This window comes from Erigeron canadensis, chromosome 7, assembly GCF_010389155.1.
Source record: "Erigeron canadensis isolate Cc75 chromosome 7, C_canadensis_v1, whole genome shotgun sequence".
NCBI classification, from domain to species: Eukaryota; Viridiplantae; Streptophyta; class Magnoliopsida; order Asterales; family Asteraceae; genus Erigeron; species Erigeron canadensis.
This window is the reverse complement of record NC_057767.1, coordinates 32,118,057-32,139,973: the sequence shown is the minus strand read 5'-3', so window position 1 is coordinate 32,139,973 and position 21,917 is coordinate 32,118,057. Positions and strand designations below refer to the sequence as shown.

The 21,917-nt window shown below is 33.3% G+C and overlaps 2 protein-coding genes and 1 long non-coding RNA gene across 4 annotated transcripts; 2 read left to right on the top strand and 1 right to left on the bottom strand.

The window, feature by feature from the left end:
- Window positions 1-1,930: 1,930 nt before the first annotated feature.
- LOC122608546 (TLC domain-containing protein 4-like) lies at window positions 1,931-5,313 on the bottom strand. The gene is made up of 9 exons (XM_043781645.1): window positions 5,234-5,313; window positions 4,759-4,911; window positions 3,974-4,062; window positions 3,663-3,801; window positions 3,324-3,398; window positions 2,993-3,114; window positions 2,841-2,916; window positions 2,325-2,384; window positions 1,931-2,243 (listed from the first exon to the last, which is right to left on the bottom strand). The coding sequence occupies exons 2-9, from the start codon at window positions 4,879-4,881 to the stop codon at window positions 2,106-2,108; spliced, it is 822 nt and encodes a 273-aa protein (XP_043637580.1). The 5' UTR covers window positions 4,882-4,911; window positions 5,234-5,313; the 3' UTR covers window positions 1,931-2,105.
- A 3,603-nt stretch (window positions 5,314-8,916) lies between these two features.
- LOC122607733 lies at window positions 8,917-10,280 on the top strand. 2 transcript variants are annotated; one of them, XR_006325081.1, is made up of 3 exons: window positions 8,917-8,982; window positions 9,729-9,818; window positions 10,232-10,280. It is a non-coding gene; the product is annotated as an uncharacterized LOC122607733 (long non-coding RNA). The 2 variants fall into 2 exon arrangements; XR_006325082.1 differs by having other exon boundaries at window positions 8,920-8,982; window positions 9,771-9,818.
- Window positions 10,281-10,535: 255 nt separating this feature from the next.
- Window positions 10,536-13,379, top strand: LOC122607732 (ubiquitin carboxyl-terminal hydrolase 2). The gene is made up of 3 exons (XM_043780760.1): window positions 10,536-10,588; window positions 10,681-10,783; window positions 12,560-13,379. Exons 1-3 carry the CDS (start codon window positions 10,536-10,538, stop codon window positions 13,334-13,336), a joined length of 933 nt encoding a protein of 310 aa, XP_043636695.1. The 3' UTR covers window positions 13,337-13,379.
- Window positions 13,380-21,917: the final 8,538 nt, after the last annotated feature.

The window sequence follows — 21,917 nt, the reverse complement described above, 5'->3', positions numbered from 1 at the left end:
CATCGCAATGCAATAAGGTTATTTAAAATTTGTTTAACGACAAATTTAAAATTAACGACATTACTTCTTTAACCCCAATTTTAGTGAAATTCCAGTTATTGTAAAAAAAAAAAAAAAAACAAAACCCCTATGTTTATAGTTTGAAGAGCATTTTGCTTATATCCAAATTTAAAACAAAGACGATAAATACAAGTTCCCCCATATATAACTAGGGCATATCATACGTACAATAGGCTGTGTGTATGATGGTTACAGCTACATAGAAAATCAGGGGACATTTTTGATACGTATATAAATTTAAAAGTCAAAATATAATCTATGAGCATTTTTATATGTGTGATACATAAACTTGGGTACAACCTCTAACCATTATTTTCCCATATAACTATTACAGTTTTTGGTATTTGGCTAATCTTACCTTCAAGATTTTAGCTTAGCTTAATTGGAAGATTTGGGGAGTCATATCACAAATTTCGTGTTGGAATGTTGTGTCGATAAATTCTTAAACATCATCTATAAAACTCAAAATATAATATGTATTCAAAAGATGCTTTAACATTATTGTACATACTCCATTGAATACTTACATTTTAGACACCTATGATATTTTATAAGAGACATATCTATATTTTAAAAACTTATGCTAGTAAAGTGTAAAGAGAATAAAGAATCTATTGTTACTTTTAAACCATTGCTTTTGCTTTTTCCAAAGATTTACTAGTATCCATTTCTTCTTTAGGTTGTCCAAACGAAAACCTACCATATAACATTGTACTAATTTTTTGAAAGCGAACAATAACACATGTTATATGAACTTTACCAAATTCTCGTTTTTACTGTATCTAACACATGTAAGACCGTTTTACATCTACAATGTTATTACTAAATGTGTACTTTCGTACTACCATTTTAATGTAAAGATACCCAAAAAATCCTCAATTGTTTACATTAAAAATATAATAGTATGGTAAAAGTAGAATTTAGTGCAACACTTTTCGTTACACAAAATACTATTTATTTTACTTATCGTTTTGATGTTTGGAAGTACTTTGTATTGTTCTTTAAATGGGTTTTGTTAAACTCTCCAAAAAACCATAAATGGGTGAGAATTCTCTGGTCTCTTGTACATCAACTAGTTGTATTAAATAGTTGTATTTATCATGAAATTTAAAGGGTAGATTTTTGATATAAAATACAATTTTTTTATCCATGTTAATTGATTAAAACTTTTGAGTGTTTTAAAAGATTATGTTTTGACACTTTAAATTCTTGGGAGAGGATTCCCTCAAGTTGTATACATTGGAGATGCATTGGAGATGCAAGTGTTTGCAATCCTCTAAATCAGACTGTAAATCCTCTAAATCCTCTAGTGTATATACATTGGAGATGATAGTGTATACATTGGAGATGCTAGTGTTTGCAATCCTTGAATTCCACCCAATGCATTTCATGGAGAAAAGAAAAACAGAATCACCTTTCAACAATGGCAAAAGAAGAAAAATTGTATAGCATTTACTAAGCCAAAAAGAAGATAAAAAATCCAATCAACAAATTGGTCTCTTGTACATCAACTAGTTGTATTAAATAGTTGTATTTATCATGAAATTTAAAGGGTAGATTTTTGATATAAAATACAATTTTTTTATCCATGTTAATTGATTAAAACTTTTGAGTGTTTTAAAAGATTATGTTTTGACACTTTAAATTCTTGGGAGAGGATTCCCTCAAGTTGTATACATTGGAGATGCATTGGAGATGCAAGTGTTTGCAATCCTCTAAATCAGACTGTAAATCCTCTAAATCCTCTAGTGTATATACATTGGAGATGATAGTGTATACATTGGAGATGCTAGTGTTTGCAATCCTTGAATTCCACCCAATGCATTTCATGGAGAAAAGAAAAACAGAATCACCTTTCAACAATGGCAAAAGAAGAAAACTTGTATAGCATTTACTAAGCCAAAAAGAAGATAAAAAATCCAATCAACAAATTGGTATGGACATAAAAATAAAACTATGAACATTTTGAATTCACAGATTGTTGTAATATTTACTAGTACATAGTTACCAATTCTTTATGTACCAAGTAAGAACACAAAGTGGGATTAGCTGGTGTGAGTCTTCTTTTTGAGCGTTCTTACCATTCCTTTCGCAATTTTATAGAACCAAAACAGATTCATAATCGCCAACACAGGTGGAATTATATGCAAGCCGTAAAATGTGGCTGTATGAACTTGTCTCACCTGAAAAACCAGGTAATCCAATGTCATTTCAAGTATGCCATCTGGTTAATCAGTTTTGTGGATTCACTGATCTATACTAACCTGATCAATGTGGTTATACATATGGTAGAAAAAGAAGCCAAACAATATGACTCTTGCAACCTGAACCAGTCACAAGTTATTGAGTCAATATTTTCACTGATTACAACACAAGAATGTAGAGATGGCAAGTTTGATCCATTCACTAAACTTATATTTGGGGACGAATTTGGATTGTGTTTTGTCTTTAACGGGTCCAGTGGGCCAAATCAAATTAAATGAGTAATAAAAGAAACAGGACATATGGGTCAAGTCCCCAAAGTGTAACTTTCATGCATACAATTTATTCAATTTAGAAAATGATTAGATCTATTGTTATAAATATATAAACTATGTAATCATACACACAGTATTTATTAATAAATCAGGGAAAAGTGTTTCTGATCAAACAGACCAGATCCTTTATAACCCCTCTAAGAAAAACAAATTACCAAGATTTTACATATTATCCAGCCCATCTAACCCGCCCATGTTGCCACTTCTACAAGATTTATGGAGAAAGTTGTATGTAAAACGTACCAGCCACCCGAAGAACATTGCAATACCATTCCACAGATAGAGCTTTGAAGACTTCATACCAGCAACATCATAGTACCTGCATAAATTTTCCTCCATGAGTTTCAAAAACAGAGAAAAATGAAACTTTAAGCACTTTCATAGACTTTGGTTACCATCTTAAGTTGACAAAGGGGGTTGTACTTTCTGTGAGAAGAACCAAGAAGATGTAAAACTCCGATTCACCACTTATGATAGATTGCATGATTGCAAACATGGAGAGCCCGTGGTGCAATACCTAAGAGAGGTACAACGGTTATAATTCAGTAAGAGTTAAAAAAAAAAAATTTACGTTTTGGTATAATTATGTAGGGTCAAACTAATCAGGAACTAGAAAAGCAGACAAGCAGTAATAGAAAGAAAACTGATTATTCACAAAAAATCATTTAGAAACAGATCATGGCCACCTAAATTGCCTAACTATTGACAAAGTTAAGAGTCGCTTACATATTCAAGACCACCTAAAGTTGGATAAGTCCAAATAATCATTGCCATATCCGTTAAAAAATATCCAGAAGACATCTGCAACAAAACAAGGAAAAGAAAGAGCAAATCAATGAATGTCGTCGATCAGATATTATAAACAACATATGTAGCAAGCATAAAAAGCAATGTAAAAATGTTCCACACGCACACACTTAGTCATGTACAACCACATATAGATGAACAATTTAATTTTCATGTAATGAATTGACACCATCTTTATTTTGTTTAGGCAGGTCAAATAATAGCTTAAATGAACTGCTTAGAGGTTTGACTGTAAAATTTAGTCAAAGTCAAACATACCCCGAGTATGTTTTCTGATAAGATAGACCTTCTATTGATGATCAGCTCATCGTGGGTACTTTCATCAAAAAGATCCGAAAAGAGCAAAAAGTAAAGAGAAGCAAAGGCCACAAAAAGTGCATGTACGGTGGAGAAACCCCTGTAAAAAGAAGCAGCTAATAACACGTTAGCTAGGCCAACACAATAAAATTATTACAGTTGAAAGAGATAAAAATAATGATGTGTAAAGGAATGCAGGCCCATATTCATGATAAGACCCTTTCTGATAAAAAAGAAAAGAAAAAAAGAAAGAAGAAGAAGCAGATCATAACCGGTTCTTCCATTCAAGCTTATGATCCTCTTTGAGTTTGGTAAAACCTTTGAAGAATAATGGTGTAATCAATCCTGTATATTCATAAGACTTTAAGAAGAAGATATCAGAGAACTTAACATAAAAGAGGAGGCTGAAGCAGACACTTAACTACTTATTAACATTAAGTATTTATTGCAAAAAAATTGACCTGAAAAATAAAATCACAAAAATGCTTATACTTATTGTTCAATATCATTTGAAAGATAGTGACACAATTTCATCTTCCTTCTTTACGAAAGGTTAAAGTGGGTATAGATTATAGAAGAATGAAGTTGGAAACTTTAAAAGGTGCAAAAACTTTGATTGTAAGCACAATACTCGTGATCGTTGGAAAACCGTTTGTGCAGTCACCCTACATATCAATGTAGCATATTTGAAATCTTACCCATGAAACTTATACATGTGAGACCTACCACAAAATGAAAAAAACAAAAGAACCTATGACCTATAACTGAGGGAGGGACCGTGTAGGATGTTTTACATCTTTAACATCACTAATGTTGATATTTAGGGGATGTTTGGATGTGCTTCTAAATATTAATGCAAAACAAACATGCAAATTTATCTACCAAACCATGCTTAACTATAACCAAACTAGTTATGTGGTATCTAATTATCCTAACAACCTTTAGGACAACACCTATTGAAGTACTATATCATACACAACAATCCATAATTCATTCATATACTTAATAAATTCCACATATACGTTGCCTAAACACGATATCGACAACAAATACTTACAAGTTTACACATAATGATGCCTGCAAAAGCCGATATTAACCATCGTCTTCCAATACTTAAACTAGCATAATCGTCAATTATACTTGATCCAATAGAAGTATAATTAGCCATATCCAACATCATTAATCCGCCTTCCTTTCAATCTTCAATAAACTACATCATTAAAAAATACAAACAAACATGAAAAACAAACATAAAACAACAAAAAAAGCCAACAACAAAACAAAACATGTTTACATACATAAGTCAAACAATCTTAATCTAACATGTGATAAACAAATCATAAACCTTCTGGGTTTTATATAAACAAATTAATAACCCCACTTTGAGAATTATTGTTCTTTTAACAAAAATAAAAACAGGGCATTATTATGTTTATATTATATATATGTATGTATGTGTTTATATATATAAAGAATATGAATGAAGGAATGATATGGGGTTGTAAGAAGGATGGTGAAAAAGGTGATGATACCTTGATCGGTGAGTAACAATGGCGGAAAAAGGTGATGATCGACAGAGGAAGGGAGGGAGGACGTTCCCATTGTTTTGGAGGCAGACATATCTATATTTTTGGGAATTAAGAAAAAATAAAATAAAATAATTGGTGACAAAAACGGACCTTCAAGGCTTCAAGTCAATCCATCCATTATAGAGTTGCTTCCGGATTTGGGTTACCATACGAAAGAAACTTGATTAATGATTGCATAATAATAATAGAATAATAACTTGTTTAATTAATTATTAATCCTAATACTCGTACGATGTACGATAGTTATATGGATTGTATCATTAAAAAATATGAATATGCCTCACACATGATTCATGAGTACGAAATAAAGTGTAGTTAAAATAAACCGATGATCGAAACTAAGTTATAATAAACAGTATTGATAAATATAATATATGTTTAGTTAAAGTTTTGGATTTACATTAAATTTTTACAATCATATCAAAATCGAAACTTGTAAATATAGTGAATGACGACAAATAGTCTTGTAATTTTGGATCATAAACTTATGCTAATAACTTATTATAAGTAATATAATTGATAGAAGATGAAGAATTAAAAAAGAAAGATAGACACTTTTATTAATGAGAAAACGATGAATCAAATATGGTTATAATATGTTTTGTATCTATATGTCAAGATTTAGAGTTTAATTCTAAATCTAATAAGAAAATTGAATGTATATACTATTAAAAAAAACTAATTTAATATAAATAAATTAATTAATTAAAAGGACACGTATCATCAAAGATTACGCCACGTTTCATTTCAAGATTATCTCAATCATGTTTTAGTTTTATAATAAATTATTAAATTTATTGTCAAAAAATAAGATTGGTGATGGAAATTTATATTTATGGTAATAATGAACAAATATAATTTTTAATATAAGAGTCATAATTTTATTAGGAATCTATATCTATATATCAATTAAATAATTAGAAGTTTTAGTTGTATATGGAATCTAAAATCTAAAAAATATATAAATAAAAATTTAAACTGACACGTGTCGCTTAAGAAACACGCTATGTGTCGATCAAAAAATGTCTCACTCCTGTTTTAGTTTATTGGTTAATAATATATCTTTTTTTAGTAAAGTTGGATAAAAATGGTTGGATTATAAATAATTTTTTTCTTACATATGACATTAAACTAACTTTAGGCTATTTCCAATGCTAAGACGCCCTTAGATGTCCTTGAGCTGCAACATCATATCCTTACAAATCCTCACACATCCTTATAAATCTTAAAGTTCTATAATTTTATCTCCAACCATACAAACATCCTTACATATCATTTAACTCCACTAAAAACAAAAAATATATATATAAGTAAGGACACCTAAGGGCATGCCCTTGAGTAAAGGCATGCATCAAAAAATCTTTAGTTATGAACAAGCTTCAACCGCAAAGGACGTCCAAAAATATCCCCATTGGAGATAGTTTTCCGGCCGAAAATAATAATAGTATTTTAGAGAAAAAAAAGTTTTGCCAATTATATAATTTACGCAGATTAAAATAAACAAATTGTAATTTCTTTTTTCAATATTAAATGAATTAAAGTTGATTAAATTTAATAATGGTCTAGATAACCTCCAATCGAACTCATGACATCTAAAGACAAGGGCTCTAACCAGTTATCCAACTCATGACCTATAATGTACTTTACTTTTAGTACATCATATATGATTCATATATATATATATATTTTTATGCGCAAAAATAAAATTTTATATAGGCATCACCTACCTACTAAACAAGAAAGCATTCGGTATTTAAATAAAAAAAATGATTAATTATTCAAACTAAATAGTTTAAAATTCTTTTTAACAATGAGATGATAATGTGTAGAAAAATAGTGAATATCATATGTTACCTTCTTATAGTTATAGCAGGATTTTTAGGCTAATATTTAAGTGTATTTATTATTTTGCTTTTTATAATATACAAAAAAAATAACTTCCAATGCCATCTTTCACGGCTTTTGGGTCTCAATATCGTCTTCGACGGTGTATAGGGAGGTTAAAATTTAGACAGCCTTACCCCTACCAAAGGTAGAGGGTTTGCTTCCAAGTACTACCAAAGGTAGAAAAAGACCTCCAACCTTGTTGGACATGAGGATCGAACCCATGACCTCTGTCTCTAGAGGCAAAAGCTCCAACCACTGATTCAACCCAATTGGTTATTAAAAAATTGATTTAAATCATGACCTTGCCTCCTGTACGTGTAATTTATTATCAATATATTTCAAGATGATGCAACTTACTTTCTATATATACGTTTCAATCAACATACATATTTCAGCTTCAATATCAAAGACCCGACATATATTCATGATCACGTTGGATCATGAAGGAGAGAAAATAAGATGTTTACAGGATTGATTATAGTTGCATGTTAATGGATCTGGAAGGCTAGAAGTGATAAAAATTCACAAACATCAAGGAGTTATGAAAAAAGTTTTTAAGTTTCTTGTGTTATAGAAGAGAACAAAATATAATTGGGCTGCATGAAAAGGTCCTGAAGTAACACGTTTTTGTTATTCTAGGAGGCATTCTATTTTTTCTCTTAACAAAGGGTCTAACGGGTAAACACCTTATATTGTGGGATATAAAACCACTACCTGGTATTTTTATTTTGGTTTTGTGTGTGTTTTTGGCCACGTTGAACCGTTGACTGTCACGCAAGATGTTTTCAGTGGGATAGATAGTGTTGACTCACTTTGTCATTTACCTGAAAAGTTGATCTTTTTTCTTTTTTATATATATAGAAACATATGCATAAACATATATTTCCGATATAAGAAAACATATCTCCTACATTTGGTCCCCTCTCCATATAATAATTTCCAACTCGAAAAACAGATTCATCGGATCATGTGAAACAACTCATACTGGGATCTAGATACCTTATGCTTTCGTGACCCAATGAGTTTGTCCAGGATGAGTTCTTGATTGTTCAGAAGGTTCGAGGGTATAGTTTGTACTCAGAACCACATACACCATAGTTGGTGTTATATTGGAGCTAATTGAAGACTATGAAGACATTGGTCGAAATGAAATGGCCCAAGCAACAGAATATACGATGGTTTTTTATTACAAGTTTAGGGATCAATTTAATGTTATTTGATCAACCAAATCGATTTGGGAATTAGGGCACAAATGTGTGGGAGGAGGAAGAACCGGATCGGGTTATATTTTAGGGTGCAAAATGAAATTAGGGTTAGTTTATGTAGGAAGGATATAAGGAAGTGGATGGTCTACGTGTACAAAACAGCTATACGTGGCCATATACCACTATCCGGTATTTTTATACCCAACTTTGAAGGTGTTTTACTTATTAGTCCTTTTGTTAAGGGAAAAAATTGAATGACCCCTAAAATAACAAAAACGTTTCACTTCAATACCTTTTCGTGCAATTAACCCAATATAATTCTAACAACTAATTATTGTTTTTTCATCCTCCAATTTTGGGGACGCAAGTGAAAATAAAAGTTACTTTCAAAGATAAAAAGCAAATTGGTCAAAGTCTTATTTACTTTTCACACGTCATACATTCGGATCCGATTTGAGAGAACCCGAACCATATGTTCGGATCCATACACTATTTTCTTTATTCTTCCCCTTTTCGTTTTTAACTCTGTATCTAATCCAACATTCTTTACACTAATATCATCTTCCATAAGCCGTCTCCATCAGACACACACACACGCAGGTTTTTCTTCACACTCTCTCTCTCATTTAATATATATATATATATATGTATGTATATAATACATACAATATGTGCGCAGGTTTACTTGTTTTTTTTTTTTTTAATTACAATTTCTGTTAAATGTATTAAAAGTTTTGCCCTAATTATGGATACGTCAGCATAACTGAGGCTACGATTTATTCAAATTAGATTTTTTAATTTTTTTTTAATATATTTTTAGGGTTTGTGTTCACCACAGTAAGTAGGGTTAAGCTGATTCGAGAACCTTTTATTTTGCGAGAACTTTTAAATGACGTGTTATATCACATGTGATTAAGTTCTTTCACATATAAAAAGTTACCGAAGGTTAATAAAATTAGCTTTTTATCCATGTTATTGAATTTGTTTACACGACGATATTTGGGACCTAATAACATGTGATAGACCACATAATTAAAAGCTCTCGTCGAAAAGGGTTATTGAATGAACGTTTTTTTACACGAATGAGCTACTTTGGGCGTATGATAATTTATAATTGTTAACAATGGCGGTTAGTTCGGAACATATTATTACTATTCGTGCTGATAGGTAATTGGGAACCAGTAGATTTTCCTTTTCTAAAAATGTTTGGTCCTTGGTCATTTGTGCAATCGTGCTATAGTGCAAGTCCAGTGGTCCATGTGTATATATATGCATACACAAATACATGTAAGTGTTTATCTCTACACGTGAGCTATCAGCTTGAAGTGATTTATCCGTTTATGCAGTAAAAAGTTATTGACGACTGATGGTTTGAGTTTATGTTGCAGCAGATCTATTCGCCATCATGTCTTGGTGCACCATTGAGTCTGATCCCGGTATGTTTTCCCTTAATAGATTGTTGTTTTTCAATCTAACAAGGTGTATGTCACTATGGCAGTCAAATTTAAAACATGTAGAGCTTATTCATTATTGAACACATGGGAACATTGTAAACAACTCCTTAGAGAGAATTTTATTTGTCCCACTTGTAGTATTGCTTGGGGTCTGCATAAAAGTTGGTCTCCACTTGTATCACCCACAATACAATTGCTATTTTTCTTTGAGAGTCTAAGAGATATAACGGAAGAATACTTATACTTACAGATTTTATGCACATGGTTATAAGGTTATGATAGTTCTGATCTTGAATTACAAATCTGGAACTCTGTAATATCATATGTTTTCTCTTTTTATTTATATTGTTCAAATTATAGTTAGTACTGACCTTAGCCACAATCTTCTTTCTTAGGTGTTTTTACTGAACTTATACAACAAATGCAAGTAAAAGGTGTGCAGGTATGTTTTACTTGAATGATATACTTCTATTTGCTACTCCCTCTATGTTTCTTGGAGGGCCCTAATTCTTTCTTGAGTGTCATGCATTGTACCTTCCAACCAAAAATTAATTCTCACTCATCTGTATCACCGTTCTCTGCTTGAAATGTTCATTGTAATGTTTTATGCATAAATTGTTATACATGAAGTGCCATATATTTAATAAAATATTTAAATGTTGATAGTTTGAATGTCAAAAATGTGTAACATTATGTATTATGCAGGTTGAGGAACTGTATTCTTTGGATATCGATTCACTAAACAGTCTTAGGTAAATCCCTCATCAGTTAAACTTCTGGTCATAATGGAATAATGTTGTTTATTGTTAGAATGTCTTGTTTGTAATGGTTCTTGAATTTACAGACCTGTTTATGGGTTGATTTTCCTATTTAAATGGCGTGCTGGAGAGAAAGATGAGCGTCTAGTAATCAAAGATCCAAACCCGAATTTGTTTTTTGCTAGCCAGGTTAGTTTACATAACTGTGGCTCTATAAAGAAAACAGATATCTAGCCCATTTACCTATTACCGTTGGGTTACTTTTTATATTCTTAACTGGTCATATAGGTTAACTACAAAACCTTAGCTATAAAGGGATAGGTTGAAAATCTACCACGGAGTATTTAGTGCATTTAACCTACTAAATCCTTTTATCCAAAAGTTTATATTGTTATTTAAATATGTAGCTTATTCATGTTTATTTGTTTGTAATAATATAGGCAGTAAGGCAGCAAGTGTTTAGACCCACCTGACCAGTATTAAAAGTTACCCATCTTGACTCATTACCCGATCTCCAACTGGCCACTTTTTTTGATTACTAGCAAAAACAGATAGTAACAATTGATGCACATAGTTTTAGCAGCAAGAGCCAATGTGCATTTTGTTACTTTGTAAAGCGCACATTTCTTCACATGGTACAACTTATTAGTGTTTCATGTAGGATTACTGTGTCGATTGCTGATATTAATGTACCATTGATCCCATTTGTATCAAACTGAAAGAACCTTTGATAATAGAGGTGCAAATTTCAGTAGTTTGTTTGGGCATGGTTGTTAAAGGCGAAGGCGCACTCAATGCACAATGACACCAAATGGGGCCTAGGCGAGAAGCGCAAATAAAGAGCGGGCCTGAGACAAAAAGCACACTTTAAGTAAAAACATCCTAATGTCATTGAAGTTATTAAATATCATTTAAAAACCCATTAATTATTCAACCAAAAACCTAAAAAAAAATTTGTTTATAAATTGATAACAAATAACTTCGAACTAGATTATTCATAATTATATAGAAATCATCTATAGTAGATTATAGGAAAATATAAAAACTACTAAAGAACGAAAACATAAGTATGGAAACTGGTTTCTATAGACCTAAAAGAAATTAATAGAAACCCTATGAAAACCAGTTTTTATATACATATTACTAAAAAAACAATAAAAACCTCTTATGGAAATTGGCCTTCACCCACAGGCCACAGGAGAATAACAGGTTTTTATAGACCTACAAAGAATAGAAACCAGTTTTCAGAGACCTCCCCAATAATCAAAACAGGTTTCTACATCCTTAAAACCGGTTTTTATATCCCCTAAAACTGGTTTTCTTTCTTTTGAAGGGTTTCTATATCCTTAAACGGCTTCCTTTCCCATAATTGCACCTTTGTCATTATCGACTTGGGCTTATGCATACAAGCGATCTTATTGGGCCTCGCCTGCGCTTTGCGCTAGGCACAAGAAGCGCTCACCTTTGACAACTATGGCTTGGGCTATAAATTATTGAGCAACATTTTTCGTTGACAATCCTGTTTACACTTTGAACTGAAAGATGAGTGAATGCCCTCATCATCATATTAGTTTTAATAAATCTCTTCCTCATCCTACCAGGGTGGTCAACTGAGTAAGTGGACGCCCTTGTCAAAATGGATTTCTGTTAAATCTTCAAACGAGTTATTGTTTTGTTTGGGTTGGGTCAGCTTCTCTCGAATTTCTGTATATGTACGCAAACATTGCATTGTTTCAAGAACAATCTAACTACTTGAATGATTCAGGAGGTTTTATGCGACTATTATTTCATTTGTTCTGTTACTGTCTTAGCTAACATTTTTATATTATCATTATTATTTCATTCTTTAAAGCTAAAACTTAAACGAAACTGACCCATTCGTTATTGAATGTTTGAAACTGCCTCCTCTAGTTGTTAACTTAAAAAGCGGAAACTCTTGACAAATTTTGAAATTATGCTCTTCAGGTCATTAACAACGCATGTGCTACTCAAGCGATCCTCTCCATTCTTTTGAACTGTCCAGAAGTCGATATTGGTCCTGAATTATCAGCCCTAAAGGAGTTCTCCAAAAACTTCCCTCCGGAACTCAAAGGTTTAGCCATCAACAACAGTGATGCCATCCGAACAGCCCACAACAGTTTTGCAAGGCCTGAGCCATTCATCCCTGAAGAGCAAAAAGCAGCAGGGAAAGATGACGACGTCTATCATTTTATAAGCTACATACCGGTAGATGGGGTCCTTTATGAGCTTGATGGGCTGAAAGAGGGCCCTATTAGCCTGGGTCCTTGCTCAGGTGGTCAAGGTGATCTGGATTGGCTGAAGATGGTGCAACCCGTGATTCAAGAAAGAATTGAAAGGTATTCACAAAATGAGATACGGTTCAACCTCTTGGCTGTCATAAAGAACAGGAAAGAGATGTACACAGCTGAGCTTAAAGAATTACAGAGGAGGAGAGAGCGGCTGCTTCAGCAGCTCGGGGCATTACAAGCGGAGAGAATGGTGGATGGCAGCAATGTGCAGGCGCTGAACAAGTCGCTTTCTGAAGTGAATGCTGGGATTGAGGGTGCAACTGAGAAGATTTTGGTGGAGGAAGAGAAGTTTAAGAAGTGGAGAACAGAGAATATTCGGAGGAAACATAATTACATACCGTTCTTGTTTAATTTCTTGAAGATTCTCGCTGAGAAGAAGCAGTTGAGACCTTTGATTGAAAAAGCAAAGCAGAAGGCTGGCAACCCGAGGTAAGTTGTTACGTTTTGGTTCGGATGTGAGTTCATGGTAATTGTGTTTCTGTTGAAAAGGATGCTTTAACTTAGGCAAAACGTACGTTTTATGGATTGTATTACGGAGTTTGAGGATTATGTTACTTATGTACTATTTTTTATAGTGATTATATACCTTATATATATTTGTTAGAGTTTATGTATATCTTAAAAGATGACTAAAATGGTTCGTTATTACAAACCCCAGCATATACAACCCTAACATCCCTCTCATCAATATATTTTGCTCCTATTCTCTTTTAAGTCTCACCAAACCCGGTAGACGAATGCTGTTTGCAACTAGCAATGGTGGTGCGTACACTAGGATTTCTTTCCACTGTGATACCTTCATTATGTCCTATTGTGACGATTGCTGGACGTGCATCAGGTTGTTGCTGTTTGCGGTGGCCGGATGTTTAAAACTAGTTTTGGCATCATTAATTTCCATTTTATTTTTGATCAAACATATAAGCTTTGAATTGGCTCTAATTGAACCAAGCTGCATATATTAATGTTACAATGAAGTTTTTGTTTATATGTATATTCAACTATTTCTACTCTGTACTGTGTTTTTTTTGGATTGTAAAGATTAAATTGGGTATCATCTGTGGCATTTTATGGCTTGTTGTAGAATCTCGAATTTCCCTTACGAACATTAGGTATAGATGCACAAAGTGAACAACCTCAACGTCATCAATTTATTTTTATTTTTTTCATTTTTTCAGTTCTAGGCGAACTGTTACGGATGTAGGATGACGTAAAACATAAAACTCCGCCTCTTTCCATTAATAAATATGTATCCGCGCGTGCGCACACACAGAGAGAGCTCTTCCTCGTTCATTGCTTGATTGCTTGAGTTGGGTGTGTTTTTTCCAAAAATTGATTATTGTGTAGAATGAGAGAATGAAGGGAAAATTGCATCGAAACACATTGCGATTTTGAAAAGAAAAAAAAAAAAGTCAGTCAAACATATTGTGATTTTGCAAGATTTGATAGCGATTTTCAGAATCTTGTAGTGATTTTGAAGATCTCGTAGCGATTTTGCAAAATCTCTGTTAAGTCCAGTTTTACTAGACGAACTCCAGACTTGAAGACTCGAGTCTTACTGAAGATTTGTCCAGAAGTAATAGAACACCGGTGAGCGCCTTACTTGTACAAGAAATCTGGAAGGCACCAGATTTCAACTCATTGAACTTCTCTCCAGTCCAGATTTATCCCACTGAAGACATCCTCACTGAAGTCAAAGACTGAAGTCTGAAAAAAAAGACTGACAAATGACGAGGCCCACTGGCAGTCTTACAAGATCCACGACAGGAGCTTTGTCAATGTTCTAAACCTTACAAGTCTGAAGACTGATTACGAGAAAATTGACTTTCTGCCTTTACACCTTTTATCCGGACAATCTATTTGTCTATTATTAAAAGTACACACGCGTGTAAAGGTGGTTAGTTAAAAGGACGAAAAGTCACATCAACATGACTTTGTCCTTTACTTTAACCAAAGCATTAAGGAATTAAAGTTGTTTCCTTACAAGCATGCAACGATATTTGCACGACATAATAAATTCATTGGTGAGTTTAATAGTTTATTAGCCTATGAATACCAAGTCATTTCCCTCGTTCAAATTACTTTTTTGCAATTTGGTGAACTTGCCTAAATACTCTCGATCACACCAAGGAATACTTCACAACTTTAAGTGTTTCGATCAAAGGAGAATATTTAGCAATTATATATCATTTGTAATTCAAAGATTGTTAGGATAGTTACATTCGTGTAATATCTTGATTCCGCAACAATCTTGTATTTTATTTAACATCAATAAATAAAATACACTTGAAAATTACATTGTATTCCACCTTTAATTTATTTATTGCTTTAAGTCTTCTATTACTTTATTTAATATTCTTACATTTATATTTAAGTAATACTAGTCCATTTCTAGTGCACACTTGACTTGTCGTATTTTACACTAGTAGGTTAAACCATCAAGTGAGGGACTTACAATCTCATAGTGATTTTAACGATCGCGTAGCAATTTTGACAGATTATTGCCAGAGAGAGAGAAGGGAGGGGGGGAGGTCTCCCCTCGTTCAGAGTTCATTGCTTGAGTTGTGTGTGTGTTTTGGAAAATTGAGTATTGTGTAGTGTGTTTTAGGAATGAGAGAATGAAGGTATTGAAGATTATATTGCAAAATTTTTATCTTTCTATACATAAAATCGCATAAAATCTTTTTTTTTTTATGGATAAAATCGCAAAAACCACATTACGATTTTGAAAAGTAAAAAAAAAAGTCAAAGTCAACATATTGCGATTTTGTAAAATTTCATAGCGATTTTCAGAATCTCGTAGCGATTTTGAGAATCTCGTAGCGATTTTACAAAATCTCGTAGTGATTTTGCAAATCTCGTAGCGATTTTAAAGATCGCGTAGCGATTTTGACTAGATTATTGTGATTTTAGTTGCTATTTTGTGATAATCTCAAAAAACTTAACTAATTTCGAACAATCTTCGTTAAATTTGGCTGACGTAATTTTCTCATGTTAAAAAGACAGGAGGTTTGCGGTTCAACGGGAAAAAAAGATACCGTCGATTCAAATATACGGCCATTCCCATCAAATTCTACATCACTTGAAGATGTGAATTCACACCTAAAGAAGTCAGATGTGATTGCTAGTCCTGTGGTTGAGGAAGTAGTGGACTTGTTTGATGCGGATGATGAGAAGATTGGCTACGCATGTGGAATTATTTTAAAGAAAATGTTGAAAGATTCAAGAATGAAGTTGATGTTGGAGTGTGATCATGTTTTAATAAATCGTATGTCCGGAAATAATTTAAGCCTACGGGGTCACACGAAATAACACGATAATTTTATATTATTAATTAGTATATTAAAGTAATATATTAATTAATTAGATCACGAAATGATTAATTTAAATATATTATGGGGTTAATTATATTTGATTAATTAAATGGAGGATTAAATTGTGAAATAAGGAAATTGGTGATGGACCCTAATTCAAAGGGGGGGCAGTTTTGATAAGGCTTTATAAGCCTTAATCTAGCTTGTTCACCAAGTAAATTAAACCTTAATTAATCCCTATAAATAGAGGGCTTAATTCAAGGGTTTTCTCATTACTTCACACAAGCAATTCTCTCCTCTCTCCCCTCTTCTTTGAGTTCGGCCGAAAGCACAAATCTTCAAAAAGTTCGGTTTAATGGCTTTCGAAATAAGAGGGTATAAATAAAGGTTGTTTGGTTCGTGATCGGGGTACTAGCATACGGTATAAGGGGTGTCTAATGTGCGATCGTAGAGAGGTTTTGCTTTAAACCCTACTTAATAATAATATCATTATTATTATAATTTATTGGAGCTTTGCATTTGGTACACAACACAATTCTATTATTTGTTAATTAATTTGATTGCATATTTGTTTCGATTTCTTCCGTTGCGCTTACTCGTGATTATGTATGTTTATGTGCTCATATCATAACAGTGGTATCAGAGCCACATATGTGATCTATTAATTACAAAGTTCAAAAACTTGAAGGGGTTAAGGGTTGGTTGAATTTTAATTAATTGTTAAATAATTAATTAAAAGTTGTTTTCGTATTTTAATTAATTAAAATTTCGGTTCTTGATTAAATAAAAAATAAGGGTTTGTTTGTTTAATTAAATTTAACCTAATTCAATGGAGATTGAAACCCTCGAGTAAGTTTTGAATTGTGAATTGACATGATTTATGTGATAAATTGCATGATTACTTGTATCTTGATTAATTAAAATTGTTAAATAATAGTATAATCACAAGAAACTCATGCAAAATTAATTATGATTTTACTGAATATATAAAGATATATTTTGAAAAACATGATGATCCAATAATTAGGGTTAATTATTAGATAATTGTGTGATAATGTGAATTTTTCGTGTAAATTTTCTGGTTTGTGACAGTTTACTAAAGAATTGATATCTTTTAATCTGTAATGAGTTAGAAGTCGTGCTTTGGACAGTAGATGGATAAAATTGCTTTTTACCCTTATTTTTATGTAAAGGATCTAGTAGGTTGGGTAGCTTTTGCTATCTTTTTACACTGATTTCTCCGAAACAAGAGATCAAAGTGATCTTCCTCCTTTTTCCCAATAAGTCGACGGCCTTACACCATTGGGAGACTTCGAATAAACTGGAGTGAATCAAGGAGTACGCCCGCGTGTACCAACGAGAACACCGAAAAAACCTAATTCAGCTTTCGGCCAGGATGATTGGGAAAGATCAAATCAATTTGAACCGCTCACATCACAGTAGTAGTAGCGTAAAGGCCATGCCCAACACATAGGGCTACAACTTTGTAGTTTTGGTCGAAAGCTGAATCGGACCAGAAAGAGGCTTAAACTGGTCATGAAGCTACTGGAAATTTCCAGTCAGCATGTTTTATGTGTTTATGTGCCAATTGTTGGTTATTTTGTTTAAAGGCTTACGCAATCAAGGTAACTTGATGCATGTGGTCCTCTTCTTCGGAAGGGGGAGCCGGGTTTTAAACATACGCATGAACCATAGTGACCATGTTTAGGTAGCCCACCTTAACTTGTTGCTTGATTAAGTAGTTCGAAAATTAGTAAGTTTATTAAATTTTTGTATTGTTTACAAATTGTATAAAGGTGATGCAAAAATTGGTTTTGAAAATAAACTTGACTAAGAACTATCGAAATAAAGATTTTATTAATAAAATTGGAGTCTTACAACCTTGAGATACATCGGCTCACCCATTTGAACAAACTCTAAGAGAGGTATAAGCCGGAGTGCGTTAGCCTTCTAAAAGGGCGGGTTTTTAATTGCGTCCATCGCAAACCTTTGCCCTTGTGCTTCTTTGTGAGTTCAAATGGAGCTACCGAGCTCTCTTGTGTTGTTAAGACTATACAAATGATTTTATTAAATGTTATGTTTCGAATATTATGCATGACTCTTCAAACATAAACTTTTGATTTACATCAAATGCATTACCCATTTAAAGTTAAGTCAATGCCACCCACTTTGCTAAGAACACTTGCCAGTGCTTTTTGCTCTACGTGAGACGTAGGTGAATTGTATCTCTTCAAGGTAGATTACCACTCGTTGTGAGACAGCAGTGGACTATCTACATGTTCTTAATTGGGTGACTTAAAACGAGTTAAAGGTGAGACCTTGACCCGTGGCATAAGATGGGACAAAACACTTAATACCCCTTTACAGTGTTGTTGTAAGTCCCATAATTCTAGAAGTTGCATGAATGCAATTATCAATTCTTGATTACCTTTTGAATACCGTCATTTCTAGCAGATCAACTGATGAAATGATTGTATGTCAAGTTGGATCCTAGCCTTAGTGAAAGTAATTTGTTAGATGAATTTAACAAGGGTAAATTACATTTCTTAAGGATTAATTATCGAAAATACCGATAATTGAACTTTTGTCTGTTTTGAAGATGGCAACAACAAATCCTTCTCAAAATATACACCAATCGGCTTTCAGGTCGATGCTAGAATGGAAAAGACTTTCTAGAGCCAAACTTCAATGACTGGGTTTAAGTCATTGATGAGCAGACACCGTTGTTCCGGGAGCAACTGCTTCAACTTGAAAGTTGGCTGCATACAATGCTCGGTACGATAGATACAATGAGGTTGCTTGTTTGATTTTGGAAAGCATGAATGCCGACCTTCGAAAGAATTTTGAAAATTATTTTCCTCATGATATGATTAACGAGGTCAAGTCTTTGTACGAATAGCAAGCCGGAGTGGAGTTGTTCGACCTAGTTGATCAATTTCATGACTTGCGACACGAGCATGGAACATCGGTTAGTCCTCAAGTACTCTAGTTGAAGAGGTACTTATGGGCAATTGGAAAGGTTAAACTATGCTTATCATCTGCATATTACTATTGGCATGAACCTAAAAACGAGATTTTTTAGGAGTTCGTGCGCAATTATAATATGCATAGCATGAGTAAAACCACAGCTAAACTTCATGTCATGTTAATTGAGTATGAAAAAGAGCTTCCTAGGAAATCTGCTACATCTCGAGTTCTTATGATCAAGGGGGGAAAGGTTCGGAAAGCAAAACAACCGTAAGCTAAGGGCAAGATTTTTGGTAAGAGAAAACAAGTTGTGTTTGTCTCAAAACCTTAAAAGACCCTTTTGGCAAAAGGAGTATACGGCTAAAGTATCTAGCTGAGTTGAATGCGAAGAAGAAGCAAGCTGGTTCGGCCAGTGCTTCAAGTATCTTCAAAATTGAATTATGTGTGTTGTTATACAAATAATAATTCAATAGCAAATAGTCAAGTTTAACTTGGACTCTAATTATCTTTGACATAGTCATCTTGTTTAATTTTGTCAAGAAAGGCATTTAAAGACTTCAAAGGGACGGTGTCTTACAATCATATGATGATATATTTGATAAATGCATGGTTTTGACATTATCATTAGCAAGAAACGCATTGGAAATCTTCATTATGTGGAGATCTTACAATCAAATGATGAATCATTTGATAAAATGTGTATTTTTGGGATTGTCGTTAGCAAGAAACACATTGGAAATCTTCATAATGAAGGGATCTTGAAATCAAATGATGAATCATTTGATAAATGTGTTGTCGTTAGCAAGAAATACATACTTCAAATTGAAGGGATCTTAAAACCAAATGATGAATCATTTGACAAGAGATCGTTACATCAAATGATGAATCATTTGACAAATGCATGTCTTGTGTTTTTGGCAAGATGACAAGAATACCTTTTCCGCATAAAATCGGAGAGGGCTAAGGAATTACTTGGACTGATATATTCGGGTGTATGTAGCCCATTTAGGCATGTGTCAAGGAAATGCTAGCTACTTCATCATTTTTATGAATGATTTCAGTCATTATGGTTATGTTTATTTGCTTAAACATAAACATGAAGTCTTCGAAATATTCAATGAATTTAAAAGTAAAGTAGAGAATCAACTCAATAGAACCATCAAGATCTTTCATTCGGATCGAGATGAAGAATACTTAAGCAAAAGTTTAAGGATCATCTAAAAGCTTGTGGATTTATCCTAGAGCTTACTCCTATATAAGAGTATATGTGAAAGGAGAAATTGAACCTTGTTGAACATGGTGAGATCAACGATGAACATTAAGACTTTCCCATTTCATTTTGGGATTATGCTCTAGAGATTGCTGCTTACATTCTCAATATGGTTCCAACCAAGAAGGTTGACAAGATACCGCATGAATTGTGGTGTTAAGTGCATCTTAGTAGGACACCCAAAGGAAACAATGGGTTACTACTTCTACTTTCCTATCGGAAACACTGTCAAAGTATTTTTGATTTACTGAATTCCTTGAAAGGAAACTCATATCTCAAGAAGACATGAGTGAGAGGATTGTTGAACTTGATGAGGCTCAAGAAGATGTGTCAACTTCTGAAAATACTAGAAACCTTCAACTTGGGGGGGAAAATGTTCAAAGAGATGAATCTCTAGGTGAACTACAAGTTGATGATAAAGCGATTCCAATTCGTAGGTCCTCAAGGACAATACGTGCTCGTGATAGATTAAATCTTATGATTGAGTCTGAAGAACACATAGTAGGAGATTTGAACGAACCTCCTAATTTCAATGTTGCATTATCAGATCTGGAATCTGACAAATGGCTTGAAGCTGCGAATGTGGAAATGAAATCCATGAAAGATAATCAAGTCTGGAGCTTGGTTGATCTTCCACCAAATGGTAGAACCGTTGGGTGTAAGTGGATCTTCAAGAAGAAGACCGACATGGATGGAAATGTACACACCTATAAAGCTCGTCTTGTAGCGAAAGGTTATACTCAACTCTTTGGAGTTGATTATGAGGAAACTTTTTCTCCCGTTGCGGACATTAGAGCTATTAGGATCATCTTAGCCATAGAAGTGTACTATGACTATGAAATATGACAAATGGATGTCAAAACCGTTCTTAAATGGTTTTATAGACAAGGAAGTCTATATGGTACGACCAAAAGGTTTTGTCGATCCAAAACATCCCGACAAAGTATGCAAACTTCAAAGGTCCATTTTTGGATTGAAGCAAGCATCAAGGAGTTGGAATAAAAGGTTTGATGAAGAGATCAAAAAGTTTGATTTTGTTCAGAATCCTGATGAGCCATGTGTATATCGCAAAGCTAGTGGGAGTAATGTTACTTTCCTTGTCTTGTATGTCGATGACATATTGATAATAGGAAATCACATTCGAATGTTAAAAGACGTTAAATCTTATCTTGGAAAGTGTTTCGCTATGAAAGACTTGGGTGAAGCAGCATTCATACTTGGAATCAAAATCTATAGAGATAGAAGTAAACGGTTGATTGGATTAAGTCAAAGTGCTTAAGATCTTGAGGAGATTCAAGATGGAAATTTATAAGCGCGGAAATTTGCTTATGCAAGAAGGACTTAATTTATCTAGCAAGAATGGTGCTTTTACGCCTGAAGAGGTGGAGTGTATGAAAAAAATTCCTTATGCTTCGGCGGTGGGTTCTATCATGTATACGGTAAGATGCACTAGACCTGAAGTTGTG